This window comes from Pleurodeles waltl, chromosome 8, assembly GCF_031143425.1.
Source record: "Pleurodeles waltl isolate 20211129_DDA chromosome 8, aPleWal1.hap1.20221129, whole genome shotgun sequence".
Lineage (NCBI taxonomy): Eukaryota > Metazoa > Chordata > Amphibia > Caudata > Salamandridae > Pleurodeles > Pleurodeles waltl.
This window is the reverse complement of record NC_090447.1, coordinates 23,508,972-23,528,195: the sequence shown is the minus strand read 5'-3', so window position 1 is coordinate 23,528,195 and position 19,224 is coordinate 23,508,972. Positions and strand designations below refer to the sequence as shown.

General features: G+C 43.2%; 1 protein-coding gene across 4 annotated transcripts in view; it reads left to right on the top strand.

The window, feature by feature from the left end:
- The window catches only part of LOC138249674 (transient receptor potential cation channel subfamily M member 2-like), a 519,042-nt gene that overhangs the window by 121,562 nt on the left and 378,256 nt on the right, over positions 1-19,224 (top strand). For all 4 annotated transcript variants that reach the window (XR_011194834.1, XM_069203635.1, XM_069203637.1 and 1 more), the window contains 2 exons: positions 10,474-10,654; positions 16,865-16,926. Coding sequence is in view for 3 of the 4 variants with exons in the window: in XM_069203635.1 (XP_069059736.1) it covers positions 10,474-10,654; positions 16,865-16,926 (243 nt within the window). In the remaining variant the exon portion in view is untranslated. The remainder of the gene's footprint in view (positions 1-10,473; positions 10,655-16,864; positions 16,927-19,224) is intronic.

Sequence of the window (19,224 nt, the reverse complement as noted above, 5' to 3'; positions counted from 1 at the left end):
CAGTTGGCCATGCTCCCTTTTGGCCTCACCAGCGTCCCTCACAAAGGTGATGGCGGTGGTTGCAGCTCATCTGCAGAGATGAGGGGTGACATTCTTTTCCTATCTGGATGACTCACTGTTGAAGACAAGCTCACCCCTAGACTACGGTGGACCTACTGCACTTGCTGGGGTATGCTAACAATGTGCTGAAGTTACACCTGACTCTGTATCAGATGCTCCCTTTCATCGGAGTTGTTCTGGACATGGTGTGGTTTTGGGCTTATCCTCCCAAACTGGCGAGTGCAGGATTTTCAGGCTATGATACCAATGTTTCAGCCTCTATCTTGGATTTCGGTTAGACTGACTCTGAGGTGCTGGGACTTACGACCTTCTGCATCTTCCTGCTTATGACTCATGCCTGCAAAAGATCTGCTGTGGTGGCTGCCGAACAACGGACCCCTCTTTCTTCCCTTCCCCAACCAGATCTGGCAGTAGTGACAGATGCATCACTCTTGGGATGCGGTGGTCATCTGAGAGAGGTGGAGGTCACGGGAACCAGGCCTCAGGTGAAATCCAGACTCCACATCAACCCATTTGAGCGCCAAACGATCTGACTGCCTTTGGAATTCTTTTTACCCTCCTTCTAGGGAAGGCTAATGCAGGTGTTTACAGGCAACACTACCGCCATGTGGTACTGCAACAAGCAGGGTGGGGTGGGACATCAGGGCATTTCTCAGGTGGTTCAATATCTGGTGGGCTCTCTGAACACCACTGAGAATGTGCAATGTCAGCAGTTTTGCAGGCTGGAGTTTCCAAGGTGGCTGTCACTCAGACACGCATTTTGTCTCAAGTGAAGCTCAGGCCTCCTGTATGCCTTTCTACCCATACCACTCATTTCCAGAGTTCTCAAGAAGTTTAGGAATTTCCAGTCTCAACTCATCCTAATGGCTCCAGACCAGTCCTGGAGAGTTTGATTCCCTGAGCTGTTCAGCATGGCCATCAATCCTCTGATCAGGTTTCCCCCTCAGAAAGGATCTTCTGTCACAGCAGGAGGGGAGGGTTCCACCACCCAAACCTATCTAGTCTTCTCCTTCTTGAAGAGATTGAGCGGTGACAGTTGACAGCTTTCGACCTTCTACCAGAAGCCTGTGATGTCATCTTGGCAGCTAGGCATTCCTATACCAAGATAGTACACACCTGTCATTGAAAAACATTGTGGTATGTTGTCAAACAAGCAAATTCATCTGCTTTCTGCCTCTCTTTCTCACGTTCTTCTGTTAATTCTTTCTCTTGCCCAGCAGGGCTCTGTTCTGGGCACTCTTAAGGGCTATCTTTCTGCTAACTTAGCTTTCTTGCAGTTGTCTGATCGGCCATCTATCTTTAAGTCCCCTATTGTAAATAGGTTATTAAAGGGACTCCACCATCTCTTTCCACCTTCCCCATTTATCATGCCTCAGTGGGATCTTAATCTTGTTTTAACATTCCTGATACGCACTCCCTTTGAGTCTCTTCATAATTGTCCCCTCAGGCTTCTTACGATCAAAACAGATTTTCTCATGGCAATAACATCTGCACTGAAGAGTCAGTGAGCTTCATCCTTTATCATTTAAACCTCACAATTTATGTGACAAACTGGTGCTTCGCACATGGGTGTCCTTTCTTCCAAAAGAGGTCACTCATTTTAACTTAGTCCAATCCATCACTTTGCCTACTATCTACTCTCTGCCTCACCTCTATAAGGAAGAGGAGCATCTCCATCACGTGAACATAAAAAAAGCATTGTAGTTCTAGCTTGACCACACATGAGAGTTCCGGGTGGATGACCAACTCTTCGTGGAGGATGTTGGAACAAAGAAAAGATGGGTTGTGGAGAAGCAGACCATCTCCAGACGGGTCATACTCTACACTAACATCTACTATGCACTGGCCAAGAAGAACCCCCGAGAGCTGCTGTGACCATAGCGTTAGGACACAGAGGGGGTCATTCTGACCCTGGCTGGCGGTGCTCCCATGGGCATTCTGACCGCGGCGGTACAGCCGCGGTCAGATACGGGAAACCGGCGGTGTCCTGCCAGTTTCCCGCTGCCCAGGGGAATCCTCCAGCCTGGTTCTGGCGGTTTTGACCGCCAGAACCTGGCTGGCGGTAACGGGTGTCGTGGGCCCCCTAACAGGGCCCCACCAAGATTTTCAGTGTCGCACCCCTTTCACTCCGCCGGCTCCATTCGGAGCCGCCATCCTCATGGAAGGGGGTTTCCCGCTGGGCTGGCGGGCGGCCTTCTGGCGGTCGCCCGCCAGCCCAGCGGGAAACTCAGAATTACCGCGGCGGTCTTCTGACCGCGTAGCGGTATTCTGGTGGCTCCCGCCGGCCGGGCGGTTACCGCGGCCGGCGGGAGTCAGAATGACCCCCAGAGTTCTAATCCTGGATATCCACCAGGCAGCAACGTGGGCCTCATTGCACACGTTTACAAAGCAATACTGCCTGGACAGTCAGGTTTGGCGGAAAGGACATTTTGTCTGTTCAGTCTAGCAGGACTTCCACATTTGAAATTGGTCCGCAGACCCACCTCGGGGAAAGATATTGCTTGTGTACCTATTCTAAGGTAAGGAATCTGTGACTAGAAGTCTCTAGCAGATGAACAAGTTACTTACCTTTGGTAATGCCTTATCTGGTAGGGACTATATTTAGCAGCGCATTACTTACCGACCCACCCATTCTCCCCTCTTCGTAAATGCATTTCAAGGACAGGCTTTTACTCTTTCAGGGTGCTGTTTTCCACACCAGTGGTCACTGTTCTCTGTGGCTTCAAACTCCTGGCATGGAAAGTCATCACAAGAAACTGACATCAGTATGCCTTGGTGGTGCCTATATAGGCACATTTAACATTGGTTCCGTTGTGGACAATGCTGGCAATGCCATGCGGAGCCAAACAATGCCACTTATTGGCAAGCAGGGTACTGCTTACAAAAATGTTTCCGGATCCAGTCTGACACCTGGGGATGATTCTAAGGTAATATGTTTGCAACTAGATAGTCTCTACCAGACAAGGTGCTACTGAAAGTAAGTAACTTGTTCCTTAGAGAGTATGGGCCTAATTATGAGTCTGGCAGTCGGAAACCCGTGCCGCCAGACCAGTGGAGAGGAGATCACTGCAGAGCTGCCGGTCTCCCCCCTGACCCTATTACAAAGTTTCCAGAGGGCTGACAGGCAGAAACCACTGAAATCAGAGGTTTCTTTCTATCTGAGACAGCTCTGAACTCAGCGCCACCGTGGCTGAGCGCAACTCCGACCGCTGTCAGCAGCTGCTCTCTTTGCTGTTGATAGATAAAAAGTGCATCAGTTTCATTTAAAATATTTATTTGTTGGTAGTTTGTAGAGGTTGAAGTCTTTAGGTGTTATTTTTTTCTGCTTTAGACTGAATTCCTTTTTTATAATAATTTACATTTGCTTACTGTTATCTGTCTTTTTTCTGGTTTGTGATTAGTTGCTTTTTGGTATATTAACACTTTCTCAGTGTTGTAGTAATTACCTTTAGCAAGTACATGTGCATTTTATATTGTTGGTTTAATTCTTTGTGTTATTTTGTTGTTTAAGCCTGTTTTTAGTTTGATTTTATTGATTAGCTGTTTTGGTTTGAATTTTATTTCAGTTATGGCTTTCTATGGTAAATGCTAATTTATGTTTCTTTTATAATGTTTAATATGTCGTTTGATACTTTAAAATTCTATTTGATATACATATATATATATATATATATATATATATATATATATATATATATATTTATCTTTAGATTGTTGTATGAATATTTGGAGTTGTAGTTTTTGAAAATGTGTTTTTAACTCACACTGCTATTTATTGAGTTATATATTTATTTGTTTGGAGTGATTTATAGTATTTTAGTGATGCAATATATTATTTTTATTGTTAAAACATGTATATGTTGTTTAAGGTTTATTTTAGTGTTTTGTTTAACATAAAAACTAGTTATTTGTAGGTTTATTAATGATAATGTAAATATTTTGGCAATAATATTGTAGTCAATATTGTATAAAGCAAAGTTTTGGAGTATTTGTATGTTTATTTAAAGGTAACAATATCTTTGGTTCTCAGATTTTTGTTTTCAATATTAGTAAAAAAACAATATTTTTAACAGCAATATTTGTGTTCTTGATAGTTGTAGTTTTATTAGTGAAGAATAGGAAGGCAATATTTTTGTTAACTAAATTTACATTCCAATATTTTTCTATATCGATATTGTGTGCATGACTATTATGTCATAGAACCAATTGTGAAGCTATCCTCTTTGACTTGCAGTAAATTTGCTACATCTTAACCCAAGGAGTTGAGTCGGTTGCCTTTGTGGGGGGGTGGGAGGACCAAGCAGTTTTTAAGGGTAAACCTCGTCACCATTGAAAGAGTGAACACACTACGAAGGTATGAAAAACGATTAAGTGGGACAAAAAATAAGATAGTTGTTTTCAGATGTAAACTAGATCATTCAGCATTGGGGGCACAATGATACATCAATCGGGCAGCAGCATCAAGGTAAGAGAAATACTCCTCTAGGAGGAGCCACACTTTGATTGACAGTGTCTTTAAGCAGTGACTGAAGGAGGTCCACCCAAAGTCCACTCTCTATATATTAAGGGGCATACTTATACTTTCCTTGAGCTGAATTAGAGTAATTTTTTTTTTTACACTAATTCCGTGCCAACTTAACTCCATATTTATATTTTGGCGCTAAACCCGTCTGGTGTCAAAATTGGAATTAAAGTACATTTTTGGATGCGTGAAACCACCTTGCATCAATGAGATGCAAGGTAGACATTCCCATCCAAAAAATGACTCAAAGCTCCTAGTGCCTTATTTATCCTCCCATGCAAAAATGGTACACGGTGGAGGCGGGTCTAAATAATGGCACTAAGCCTGCTTAGGACCATTATTTAGCACCTGGGACAGGGCAGGCGTTAGGGGACCTGTGGACCCATTTCTATGGTCAAACACAATGGAAAGAGCCCACAGGTGTCCACCCCAAGCCCTAGGAACACACCGACCAACACCAGAGGGACTCCAGAGGATGGGCGGACCCGATCTCAAGTAAGTAGGGTAAGTAGAGGTAAGTATTTAAAAAACTTTTTTAAAGTGCCATTGAGGGCCCTGAAATTGGCCCCCCTACATGGCACTGAGTGCAATGGCCATGCCCAGGGGACACTTGTCCCCTGTGCTGGCTATTGGGGTGGTGGGCATGACTCCTGTCTTCTATGAGACAGGAGTCATGTTGTATGGATGGTTTTGCATCAGGAAATGACTCTAGGCAGGTTAAAGGAATTTTATTTGCCTCTAACCAGCCTACTGTCATTATTTGGTGCAAAACCCTCCTCCCCCCATACTGCCACCCCCACCTTTTTGCTGGCTTATGGGATTCCATAAATTTGGCACCCGGCTGGTGCTCTGGAATGTCACAAATCGGCGCTATACTTTTTTAGGCAAAACTGCGTTTGCGTAATTTTGCATCAAAACGTATGAATATGGGCCCTAATTCAATTCACCCTAAAGACTGTTGCGCTATCAAGCCAGAGGTTCACAGAGGAGCAGAAAGAAGCAAAGAAACTCTTGGCTTTTGTCTGTGATTACGCTTCAGGAACTATGCAAAAGTAATCTGCAAACATTTGCTTGCATGCACAGAGGAGGAAAATGTGTCCTTTTTTTGGGATGAGTTTTAGATCTCCGACTTCTCTGCTTTTGACAGAGTTAAAGGGCTGACGTTTTAAAGCAATATAGCCATGTTTAAACATTCCTAATGGCTCAGACAAATCATACGAGCTATAAACTAAGGTACAAAAGATAAGGACCAGTTTTAAAGCGCTTTATCACATCATTTGGGAAACATTCATATTTTTACATAAAGCAGGACTCACCTTCAAATATAAGAGTTAGTTGTTAGGTGCAGTGGGAAGCTAGTGTGTCTGCCATTTATGGAGGCCAGCTGGATTTCCCCAAAACTGATGATGAATGGAAAGAGACACTTTAATGCTAACCCTGCAGGGCTCTGATATAATCAGTATTACAATCTAATTGGGTGACCCAGTCAGTGCCTAATGAGAGCCACAGCTTGACAGTGGGGAGCACCGGCACATATTGTTTAGGACTAACACTTATTTTTCTGCATCAGGCAATTACTGCGAGCAAAGGAAGCATATGGGAAAGAAGAAGGAAGAGAAAGACAGAAAAGCGTCAGCAGAAAGCTGCAAGAGTGAGCTGAAAGGGCAGGGAGTTGCTGTAACTGGAATAAAGAGGCCCGAGATGGCTTTAGGATTACACTGCCTCAGTATTCCGTGTGCGCACATTTAAATGCAGCAGCCACGTGTTTCAGAGGAGAGCTTTGGGTATGGCACATTTTTATTTACAAATTAAGCACTGAACTCAGTAGACCTCAGGACCTGGGTAGCAATTACTACACTCAAAACACGGCCCTGCCGGTAACATAAACTGATTACCTGAATCTATGTGTTTTTTGGGTCCACCAAATGTATAATTCAACACATGAAAACGAAAAAGGAGAATTAAAATTAACCCAAAATACAGGTATGAAATAAGTGCTTGTGCAATGTGACAAGTGAAACAATAAAGTGAATTACAAAAATGTCATAGAAAGGAATTTGCAGTGCACAGTCCGCCTGCCAGTTGTCTGTCAAATACATTTATGTGCAAATCACAAAAGGCCAACAGAAGCATTCCTTAGAGGCCCCAAAGGTGAAAAAAGGGAATTCTTATCCAGACGCCAAAAAGCATTGATGTTTCAACCCTATACGTCACGGTCACTTCAAACCATCAAGGAGGGTCTTCATCAGGACATGGCGGGATGGGCAATGGTACATTTTATGAAACTTGCACAACAAATCAATTGGAAGTAAGACGGCCAACGTACTTGTGGTATCAATGTCTACATGCATCTGTCCCTGGTTGCATCAAATAAAGTGGGACCCCTTGAAAGAGCTGAGCTCAAATCACATGAGACCCGCATAAAGCAGTCTGCGCTTGAGGGCAAGCCTGCTTGTCATATCAATTTATCTGTGCATCTGTCTCTAGTTGCACTGTATGAGCCCTTCAAAGAAATGGGGTCCGATCAAGTGAGACTCCCATACCAAATCAGTTTGAGGTAGGACGGCGAGCCCACTTGTCAAACCAACACATGTGTGCACATGCCTTCGGTTGCACAATACGTCGTAAGACCCCTTCATAGAATTGGTGACCAACATGGGAACCCCTCCTGTCGATTTCACAGGATTGGACTCCGAGGGCCACTTGCCGCAAGTGCAAATTCTCAATTTTCTTTTTCATGTGTTGCGTTATGCATATGATGGATCTAAAGAAATATAGGTTCACAACATCGTTTTCTGGTACCGACAGGACCAGGCTCTCACTTAAGGCACTTGTGAATTGGACTGCATTGAGATTACATTTTGGAGGAATATTTAATTTTCTAGTGTGGCAATCCCCCATATGTGAATGAAAATGAGACTAAAGGCCAGCTGGCACTTAGCATTGCTGGGGCAATTGATGCTCTGTGGTGAGGTGCTATAAGCAATGAAAACATCTTGGTACCAATGGTCAAGAACCTAGGTTGCTATTTTGGTTGTTGGGTCAAAGAGGATTACTTTAAGGAATAGACCTGGTGTGACTAGATGGGACTCGCTGTGGGAAGAACACTCAACTGAAGCTGCTCTAGAATCGCTGTGACACTGTGGCGGTCCGGCCTGTGGTGATTGGGTGCCAGGAATCCTACCCTGGACAGCCAAGTGGAAGGGGCTTCCAGGTCATGAGTGGCAGCATTGCTTTACAAACTGTTCATTTCCTTGGAGTAGTTGCCTGCCAGCTTCTTGTGTCATACTGGCTCCTTCACTGTTGCTATAGTTCATTCGCTATGATACTACGCGACCCTCACATTTATATTTTCTGCTCATTATTTTGGTTGCCTAAGTTTCCTGACTTTTGGCCTGAACTTTGACTTGCTTCTGGAATATGATTTGGCTTGGTTTAAGGCGGTTTGTCCCTTGCTTCCTGTTACTTGTTTTCCAAGATTGTTTTCATGCTGGACTCCAACAATTCTGGTACCGGCTTCCTTCATGTTGGATTTGGGTCAAAACGGACAGCCATTCTGAAGCGAGTAATCATAACAGCGAAAGCCACCTTTGTTACTGCATTGCTTCTGGCTGTGAACTTTAGTGTTTGTTTGTCGCATTTATAGTAACAGCTTGACGTTAGCCTGTGAAAGCCCACCTGTGAGTCTTCTGCACTTTAAGAGACATACACCAGTCGAGACTGTGACACTCTAGCTGTCTGTTTTCTCTCTCATTGCCCCTTCCTCTTCCCTTTAGAGTTTGGTTCTGCTCCATGCTGCCCCCTGGGGGTTGACGCAGATTGGCACCAGACTCTGCTGTTCAGGTCCTGCAAGTCCTGGCGGTTACACCATTCCTAGTGCTTTGCCTTGAGGGCACCTTCATAGCAGCACTCTCACTTAATGCAAAAGTCCTTATTTAAAAAACTTTCATTGAATATAAGGAGAGTTTATAACAGGATTAACATGTTTTGTTCATGATGGTTCCCATTCATGTGCATTGAGTCCTTTCAGCTTAGTTAGCAATGCAGCAGATCTACATAGTTTGAATGGTCAGTACATACCCATGCATGATGTATACATTGTCTTACATTCTTGAAATGATCTTTCTAGAAAGAACTTTTTAACTCGTAATCAAAACCATTTTTTCATTTATGTAATGGCACTACAGCACATATATAGATGTATGTTGTAATATGTATACTATAGAAATGCAGATTTGTGCGTTTTTTGAACTAGTATAAAATCAATAAAACATCTTCAAACTAAATTACACAATGATTGGGGTATATCTGCTGTCATTGTCTCACTTTAGGGACCTTCCTCTCTCATCATTACTTCACACAGATGCTTCACACCTTTTCTTTGGCATGAATGAACAGCTGGATCAACAGGGGTGCTGGCAGTCCTCTGTATGCACATGATAGCGCATTAAAGCAAAGTACATTCCTCTGGCAAGGCAGGACAGGACTCTGTAGATGGAGAGATTTTATTGAATTCAGATGCTGGAGTTTTGAAGGCTCTCAGAACATTTGAATTTTGGTATTGAAAGGTCAGAACAGGCTAAACTCCAAAAACCACCAAATTCTTCTCTTTGATGGGTTCTCTTTACTTCCTTTCCCCACTCATTAGTTTTATGTCTGGACTAAATCCTTCTTTTGGAACGTAAAATCCTCCACTGTGGTAACAATGAGGTTATCAACAGGGGCTCCACAAGGTCCAATCCTTACTACAGGACTCGGCTTGGAAAGATTTCCTTGTAAGTTTATAACCTGCTTTGCACTTCTAGAGTCTGAGGTTCTGCGTGTTTGTGGTGCTCCTGAGGTGATTAGGGGTTGTTAAATCCAAACAGGACTAGACACAATGCTGGATGGCCCAGCCCAACTTGACGCTGATCATCTGAGTAGCCCATGCAGGCGTGAAGCAAGAATTTGACCCGTTGACCACAACTGATGAGTTGGCCTCTCAGTTCCATAAGCACATGTGGCCGATGTGTGCAATGTTGTGTGGCTCATCACTGTGCTGACGACCACCTGCACAAACTGAGATGTGAGGCTGTTTATGAACTTGGGAGTGCCAGGCCTTGTGGTGGCCCACAATCCATGGAGGTTTCTGAGAACCACAGAAAACTGTACTTGAGAGGCAGCATCCCCGAACGACAAGCCAAACAGAAGACTCAGTTTCCCCTGAATACCCTTGAATATATATACAAGCCTAGCATGCCCCTCTATGCTTATTTGCACTTTCTAACCATGACACTCAGCCTGAGGACAAACACTTGCAGTGCTGCAGGCCAGAGTAGCAGTGGGCTGCCATGTGTAGTTCCCATGCATATGCACATATGCACATATGGCTGGCCCTAACCACCACAGGCAACTTTAACTCCCCTGAACCCTCATTCCCTCAAAAGATACCATGTGCAGTGTGATGTACATGTTCCCAGGCAGTTGTAGAAAGCAGAATGTATGCTTGGGTAAATCCCAGGCTAAACTCTGAGAATTGTAACCCAGGTCTCCCCACTCATTCCTGCCTGCTTAGAATAGAAAATGAGTTCTTGTTTCTATGTTTTGCAGGGATAGCACCAATCAATCAATCAATCAATCAATCACTTAGGTGTTATTAGTATCACATGGCTTGTCACCCGACTTGCCACAAGAATTTCTGAACTCTCGTTGAGTTGTGCATGCCCTAGAGAACTGATCTCAGTTTTCTTGAGCTATTTATATTTCTTTTATCCAAACTCAGGGTTTCTTTGCATCTCCTTTCTGCCCTTGCTCAGGCACCGTTTACAAATATTCTTTTGAAATCGTCTTCCAACCCCCACGCCCCTTCAGAGGTACTCATTCTTACATTTCTTTCCTTTCATTCCTTTCAGGGTGGTCTCCCAGCTGAGTACTTTTTGGATGTAGACAACCAAGGGAGCCTCTGCTGTCTGGATAACAACCACTCTCACTTCATCTTGGTGGATGATGGGACACAGGGGAGGTATGGAGTTGAGATCCCCTTGAGGACCAAACTGGAAAAGTTTATTTCAGAGCAGACCGTTACAAAAGGAGGTAAGGTTGCTACTGTAAGAGCTGCTGTCTTCTTGAATGTATATTTTTGGGGGGACATATCATGTACATAGCTAGCTTCTGTAGAAGGAACTGTCAACTTTATCCTTTGGTTAAGCCTGAAAATTTGATGAGGAAATGCTCAAATTTATACCCTAAAACAAACATTTCTAGCAGCAGTCACATTTCTGGAAGGTTCCCCTATTACAACAAGCAGGTACAAGGGTAAGAAAACGGCAGACACATTCAGAAGAATAAGGAACTGAAGACAATTTCTACAGAGCAAGTTTTAAAAAAATGCATCCAGTGTACTACGCATTTCGGCTTCTATCCAGGCATTTCTGGTTAACACAGTTTGACTTGGGAAAGGACACATGCTGGTTTGGGTTATTATAGACAAGCAATCGGATGGGATAATATGACAATTCCTCCCTGGTGCCCTCTTCTACAGCGCAACTCAAGACATTAGTACACAATTCAGTACTCATTAAGTGAATATGTCATGCCCTTCACCATTCACCTGTACTCAGCTAGCAAAAACACAATGAAAAATGCATTCTTGCTCAAATCAACATTAAAATGTGCTCTTTGTAGCCCCTTGGCCAATCATAACACTTTGGGGGTTATTACAACTTTGGAGGAGGTGTTACTCCGTCCCAAAAGTGACGGTAAAGTGACGGATATACCCCCAGCCGTATTACGAGTTCCATAGGATATAATGGACTCGTAATACGGCTGGTGGTATATCCGTCACTTTACCGTCACTTTTGGGACGGATTAACACCTCCTCCAAAGTTGTAATAACCCCCTTTATTTTTAAGTTGGCGCTCCCGCAAGATATCTTAAGACTCCCACGGACCCAAATATCCAGATACAATATATAATTGTGTTTGATCCTGAATTTCTCCAAAACTTCAGAACAGTTTTACAGCAAATAACAAAAGGCAGAATCTAAGGACCAAAATCTAGCTTCTTGCCAAATTTGGTGTAATTCGATTCAGCGGTTTTTGCTGTAGCCCGTCTTAAATTCCCCGTCTTCGCTCTCCAGCCAGGCGGCTGTCACAATCCCACCCTCTGGATAATGACTCCGCCTACCGCCATGGTTTTCGTGGCAATCGGACCGCCACAAAAACCATGGTGGTAGGCACTATCAGTGCCAGGGAATTCCTTCCCTGGCACTGATAAGGGTCACACCCGCCCCCCTCCCCATAGTCCAATACACATCCCCTTCCCTCTCCCGCCCGACACATTTAAACACCCACACGCGCACAAATACACACACGCATACCCACATCCCCCCCACGCATGTACATGTACATACTCAAACACCGCAACACACACTAACATACATTGTCGCACACACACATTCACAACACACAACATACACGTACACTCACATTCAGTCATTTACGCACGCACACATTCCATTCGACTCAACATAGAAATTAACTGAAAAAGACAAAGGTTATAGGGAGGTTATAGTTAGACTCACATTTTAAATGTACAAAACCATTGGAAATTCTCCTGTTATAGTTAGAGTTATCTCAAGTAACTATCACTCGTGCCCTAAGGTAACTATAATTCACACCCCCGCCATGCACAGTTTTTTTGTATTTTTTTTTACTGCAAATATTACATTGTTATTATTAGTGATGTTATCAAAAATGTATGAGTGCTGTAATTTATGGGGTAATTAGCAGTGCATGGCGAGGGGAGCCCGTGCTTTCTTTTTTTAATTGTTTTTGCCGCAAATGTACATACCCACACACCGCAACACACACTAACATACATTGTCGCACACACGCATTCACAACACGCAGCATACACGTACACTCACATTCAGTCATTCACGCACGCACACATTCCATTCGACTCACACCTGCATGCACGCATACAGAAACATACACACACCCCTCCCACACAACACACCCACACACGTATACACCACCCCCCACACCCATCTCCTGTTGGAGAACCTGACTTACCTGCTTGCAGGGGGTCCTCCGTCAGGAGATGGGATGCAGCACTACTGCCAGCAACAGCGTCCGCCAGCAAAACACCACCCGGCCATATCATGGAACATGATACGGTAGGCAGTGTTTTGCTGGCGTGCTGCTGCTGCTGGCAGCAGCGCCACCTTACCGCCGTCCGCCGCCATGACCGTTGACGGAATTCCACCAGCCTTTTTTTCGAAATTCCGTGTACGGTCATAATGCGGTTGGCGGCTCGTAGCCACGGCGACAGTATGTTGGCGGCCGTGGCGGTATGCGGCATTTACTGCCAATGTCATAATGAGGGCCTCAATGACTTGGTCTGACTTAACTAAGTGCTAATATTTCCTTAGTATCTGGCTGTTGTGAGTGGTTATCAGTCTCACTTCCTGCTTACCCTTGTCCTTTCTCTTAGGTGCCAGTAAGTTGTCCCTACTCACACCCGATACTTTTCGATATGCTGTCTCAGTCACCTTCCCTGCATACCCTCTAGCCTTGAATCTTGCAACCATCCTCCCTTGTTTCCTTTCAAGTGACTAATGCATGCTGTTGTTGCATTTTGCTCTCAGCAATTCCCCATACTGGAATCTCCGTTAGAGAATGGGTGGGTGATGACTGCAGGTATGTAAAATACTATTGCCCGCTGTGCTCTTTCTAAAGAGACTAGTCTGAACAGTGTCTCCCTCTGCTGTGACCAATAAATCTAGAAATTTCATGGTGGTTTGGTCTATTTTGTAGGTGTGCTTCAAAGTTACGTTGTTTTCACCAATCATCATTAGAAATGCATCTAGAGCTTTTTGTGGCCATCCCAGCTTATAAAAAGGTCATCCCTCTGGGACCCCATCACCAGAGCTAATGGGTCAGAGTGACCCTACCCTGGCCCCTTTTCTTTAATTTTAACCTTTTTTGTGGGACTAGGCTGAAGCTGAGCCCCAAGATAGCTGCCAACACTTCCTTGTTGAAGTGCTCTCAGCACAGAAATGCGAGATCGGGAGGGGTCGCGAATCCCTTGCGTCCCTATATATACAAATTTGGATTTCCTTCAATTTCTCTAAAACTACTGAGTGTATTTACAGCAAATAACAAAAAGGCTTCTTTCTGGACCAAGAAACACCTTTCTACCACGTTTGGTGCAGTTCCGTCCAGTGGTTTCGGTGCTATCGCTGTTCTAAATCCCTATGGAAAAATGAATGGCGAAAACATGTTTTGGGACCCCCCCTTTTTCTCAGCCCCCACTTGACCAATCACCCTGAAACTTTTCAGACAGCAGCTGAAGTGACCACTGTTTTGTTAAGATTCGTCAAACTTCTCCAAGTTATTAGCACAACAAAAAAATGTGTTTTCTATAGAAACTAGGTCCTAGCTATAACTACCTAGTGGTGACCACAACTAGGTTATATATAAATATATATATGGATGCTATAGTTCGGTTTTTAATTTTCTCATACAAAACCTTAGAAAGTCAGCAGTTATAGTTAGAGTTATTTAAAGTAACTATAACTCTCGCCCTAAGGCAACTATACCACGCGCCCCCAACATGCACAGTTTTTTCTTCATTAATTTGACTGCTAATCCTTCACTGATATTTTTCATGACGTTATAAAAGCTGTCATGATTACTGTAATATCTGGGGCGGTTAGCAGTGCATGGCGATGGTGCGAGTTACCTTAGGGCACAAGTTATAATTACTTGAAATAACTCTAACTATAACTGCTGAATTTCTAAGGTTTTGTATCAGCAAATTCAGAACCTTATTATAATGTCCCTGTAGCCTTTGTTTTTTTTAGTGAATTTCTATGGGTTTTTTAATTCTATTTCCTAACTATACCATCCATGTAACCTTTGTTTTTTTCAGTGAATTTCTATGGGTTTTTTAATTCTATTTCCTAACTATACCATCCATGTAACCTTTGTTTTTTTTCAGTGAATTTCTATGTTTTTTTTTTAACACAAAGTAACTTTAATTACTTTACATTAATCCAGCCACTGCTGCAGGGCTTGGCCCTGTATATAACCTACTGGCCAGTAGGTACTTATGTTTAGGACCTGGTTTCCATAGAAAAAGTGTTTTTGACTTGTCTTCACAAACATTTCCCCAAAAAAGTGTGCCCAAGGGTCTTGTTTTGGGGTGATCCATCACCATTTCCGTTTTAATTTCCATTGAGGTTTTGAACACAACTACAGTCCGAACCGCTGGACAGAATTACACCAAATTTGGCAGAAAGGTAGCTTTCCGTCCTTAGATCAAGCTTTTTTAATCAGATGTAAAACTTTTCAGGAGGTCCAGGGGGTATTCGTGAAATAAAAAGGAAAGGGGCACACAGGGGCCCACTCCAAGCGTTTAATAAAGCCCCGGAAGCCACGACCTCCTCAAGAATCAACAATGCAATATTGAGGGGGCCGCACGAACTCCACCAGACCCTGCAGACCACCACCTCCCTGGGGCTTTAACTGTATAACAATGCAGGAGTCTGCGCGGAACCCCACCCCCACCAGGACCACCACTTTTCCAGGGATCAGCAATGCAATATAGGGGGTTTGTCCACACCCCCGGGGCCTACCACCTCCCTGGGGCTTTAACTGTATAACAATGCAGAAGTCTGCGCGGAACCCCACCCCCCCAGGACCACCACTTTTCCAGGGATCAGCAATGCAATATAGGGGGTTTGTCCACACCCCCGGGCCCTGGGGCCTACCACCTCCCTGGGGCTTTGATGTGGGGTGGGGGGGGCTGTGGATCCATCCAGGTCTCGGGGACCTCCTCCTCCCTGGGGCTTTAACTGTATAATGATGCGGGGGTCACACGGACACCCCAGGCCCTGGGGAACACCACCTCAGCGGGCTATATTTTAAAAATAAATGTAAAGGATGCATCCCAAAGGTTACAGGGACGTTATATTTAGGAAATCAATTGAAAAAAACATAGAAATTAACTGAAAAAGACAAAGGTTACAGGGAGGTTATAGTTAGGCTCACATTTTAAATGTACAAAACCACTGGAAATTCTCCTGTTATAGTTAGAGTAATCTCAAGTAACTATCACTCGTGCCCTAAGGTAACTATAATTCACCCCCCCGCCATGCACACTTTTTTTGTATTTTTTTTTACTGCAAATATTACATTGTTATTATTAGTGATGTTATCAAAAATGTATGAGTGCTGTAATTTATGGGGTAATTAGCAGTGCATGGCGAGGGGAGCCCGTGCTTTCTTTTTTTAATTGTTTTTGCCGCAACTTAGTGGCAATAAAAACAAAATGCTTTTTAGCCCTGGGTGGTCCTTCACCAGAGCTAAGGGGTCAGGGTGTCCCTAACCTGGCCCCTTGTTTTAAAAAAAACTTTTTTTGTGGTACTTGACTGAAGCCCAGTCCCAGCTGTGCACTCGCTGTGCACAAGTTCTTAACCTTCGCAATGTCCTTGCGACCTCAGGTATACAATTTTTTCCCTTTAATATCTCGTAAGCTACTTGATGGATTTAGACCAAATAAGCAAAAGCACAATCTGCGTACCAAAAGATGGCTTTCTGTCAAATTTGTTTGGAGTAATTCCATCCTGTGGGTTGGACTGTAGCCTTGTTGAAAGGTCCTATGGGAATTAACCTAGGAAACACAACGTGTTTGACCCCTGCTTTATATATATATATATATATATATATATATATATATATATATATATATATGTATATATATATATATATATATATATATATATATATATATATATATTTCTACAATATTGTGATGACTTGTAAGGGAGAGTTTTGTTGTCCTCAGCATCAGCATACTAAATAGCAGGTCTACTCTTAGTGATAAGCTGGTTTGCACGGCTCTCTAGATGATTGGCAGAATGTGCTCTGCCCTGATGCTGGTTGCTGATGTATTCTTTAAACTCTGTCTAGGGGTAGGAGGATGTGCATTTGTCACAGTTTTTAAGGCAAACCCACATCTGGGACAAGACGCATCAGTGCTTTGCGTTTAAAACTGCAATAAGGTATTTTTTTGTTGCAAGGATGGCTTTGTGTCTCATGTTCCTAACAATCTGATTTTCTAATACAGGGTTAGCTCTGTGTTTTATTCAGTACAGTGTGTTTTCTGTTGTAAGAGTGGTTTGCGTTTCATACTGTCATAATATGTTTCTTGTATGGGCAAGCTTTGTGTTTCATGCTGTAACAATGTGTTTTTGTTGTATGTCTCATAAGTTAATGATTAACATCTATGTTTTAGGAGCAGCTATCAAGATCCCCATTGTGTGTGTAGTGTTGGAGGGTGGACCGGGCTCCCTTGATGTAAGTATGGCTTGAGGAAGGTGGATGCATAGCAATGATGTGCAAAGATAATGCAGTCATAAGGGAACAGAGGAGATCTACTGGGAACAGAGAAGATCTACTAGTAGCACTTCTATGGAGAACAAAGCTGTGGCTTGGTGTTTTGGGCACGGTTTTGTGTTATGTGGTAGGCTGTTCTCTATCCCCTATAGTTATAAACAGAGCATAGAAAGAGGGTATGTCCCGGGTCTGTGAGTGTATGATAGAGTGTTATTTGATGAATGGTGTCCCTTTTGACTTAACCACAATTCTTAGTGCCCCAGCTACCTGGAATCTGGCTGTCCAGGTACTGCATGCACTGCGCCACTTTGTAACCCTTTGCGCTGCATTATGTCCACGCCAGGCATAATGTATGCAAACGGGGCGTTCCCCCGTTAGGGGGGCCACAAAAATTGTGTAATCTCAAAGATTTCTTTGAATCATGTTTTTCTGTTTATTTTTACTTTATTTCTTTGGTGTCGCCTTTGTGTTTCTGAGTCTGATGAGATAGCAGGATGCTTTCTACTGTCTCTATATTTTACGGAGCTGACACATTCCAGCTTCTTTTTGCTGCTGCTGATGTTGTTAATTCCTTTTGAAGTGGCCTTTTTATTATTTATCTGACTGTTGCTACTTCACAACGTACCAATATTGTGTCTATTTGAAACTGTTCTTCATGAAGCTGTCATTTACGTTTTTTAGGATGCATTGAATGAAGTGCATTTCTAGCTGCACCCCCGTATCTCATTGCTGTATATATTTTAATTGAGGACTGCAGTTATATTTGTAAACCAATACAGTCTGTATGTCAGTCTTGTATGGCCTTATAGTTTGCTTTCTGTGTTCTTGCGTGTCATTATATGTGTAAACTCATTTAGACTGCATAATCAGCTGATATGACTTTCTAGATTCCATATATAGACATCTAACCTTTATATTAGTTATTTTAGCTTTGCTGCTTATTCCAGTTTCCTCTACTATCTGTTTTTATTTGCAACCATACCTGTCTGTAGGTTCACCTAATGACCTGCCTCTCTATCTAACTGTCTGTCTACCTGTCTGTTTATCGGTCTATCTCCATGTCTGCCTTTCCCTATGTCTGTCTAATTATATGTCTGTCTGTCTCCCTACTTGCTTATCTATCCACCTGTCTAACTCTCAGTCTGCCTATCTACCTGTCTGTCTGTCTGTCTGTCTGTCTGTCTGTCTGTCTGTCTGTCTGTCTGTCTGTCTGTCTGTCTGTCTGTCTGTCTGTCTGTCTGTCTATCTATCTATCTATCTATCTATCTATCTATCTAGCTATCTAGCTATCTAGCTATCTATCAATCAGGCTGGCTACTTGTCTTTACAACTTTCTATATCTGTCTTTGCAAGCCTCCCTTTTTACCTATCTCTGGTAAGACGTTGTCTTGACTATGTGGGCTCCACAGCCATCATTCTGTTAGACCTTAGTGCTGCATTTGATACCATCAACCACACGATTTTGGTACAGAGAATTTCTGAGGCAAGTATCAATGGCCGTGCCTTGAAATGTATTTCTACTTTTTTGGAGAATTCGAACTTCCAAGTTCTTGATGGTTCTTACCTCTCCAACAGTTTTTCTCTCAACTGTGCGGTGCCTCAGGGTTCCTCCCTGAGCCCCACTCTGTTTAATCTCTGAATGTTGCCATTAGCTGAGATTCTAGAACCTTACGTCTGGCGTTCGTTTCTTACGCCGATGACACTCAGCTGGTTTTCTCATTGTCCACAAATTTTAATCTGACTCAACTCCGACTAACCCCATGTCTCCAAGCGGTAGCCAAATTGATGGTTGATTGCAAACTTAAACTTAATGAAGACACAACTGAGGTGATGTTATTGGGGAACCATTTCCTTCATAGATCTCTGTCGCCAGTCCTGGAAGGGCTGGAAATCCTGCCTCCGCCAAAAGAAAATATAAAAAGTCTAGGAGTCTGGGAGTCTGGTTGGACTCCCGTCTTACCATTGACTTGCAATCTAAAAAGCTGTCTGCCACCTGTTTTAGTCTAATAAGGCTTCTAAGGAAAGTCTTTAAGGTAATTCTGTTCCTAGCCAAAATGCTTATTGTTCAAGCACCTCACAATTTCACGCCTAGACTATAATAATGCTCTTTACTTTAGTTCACCCCAATATGTGGTAAAGAGACTTAAGATGGTACAGAATGCTTCTTCTGTCTCCTCATGAACCTTCCAAGACACCAATCTGCCAAATCCTCCATAGCCTCCCTTCATTGGCTCCCAGTTGAACAATGCATACATTTCA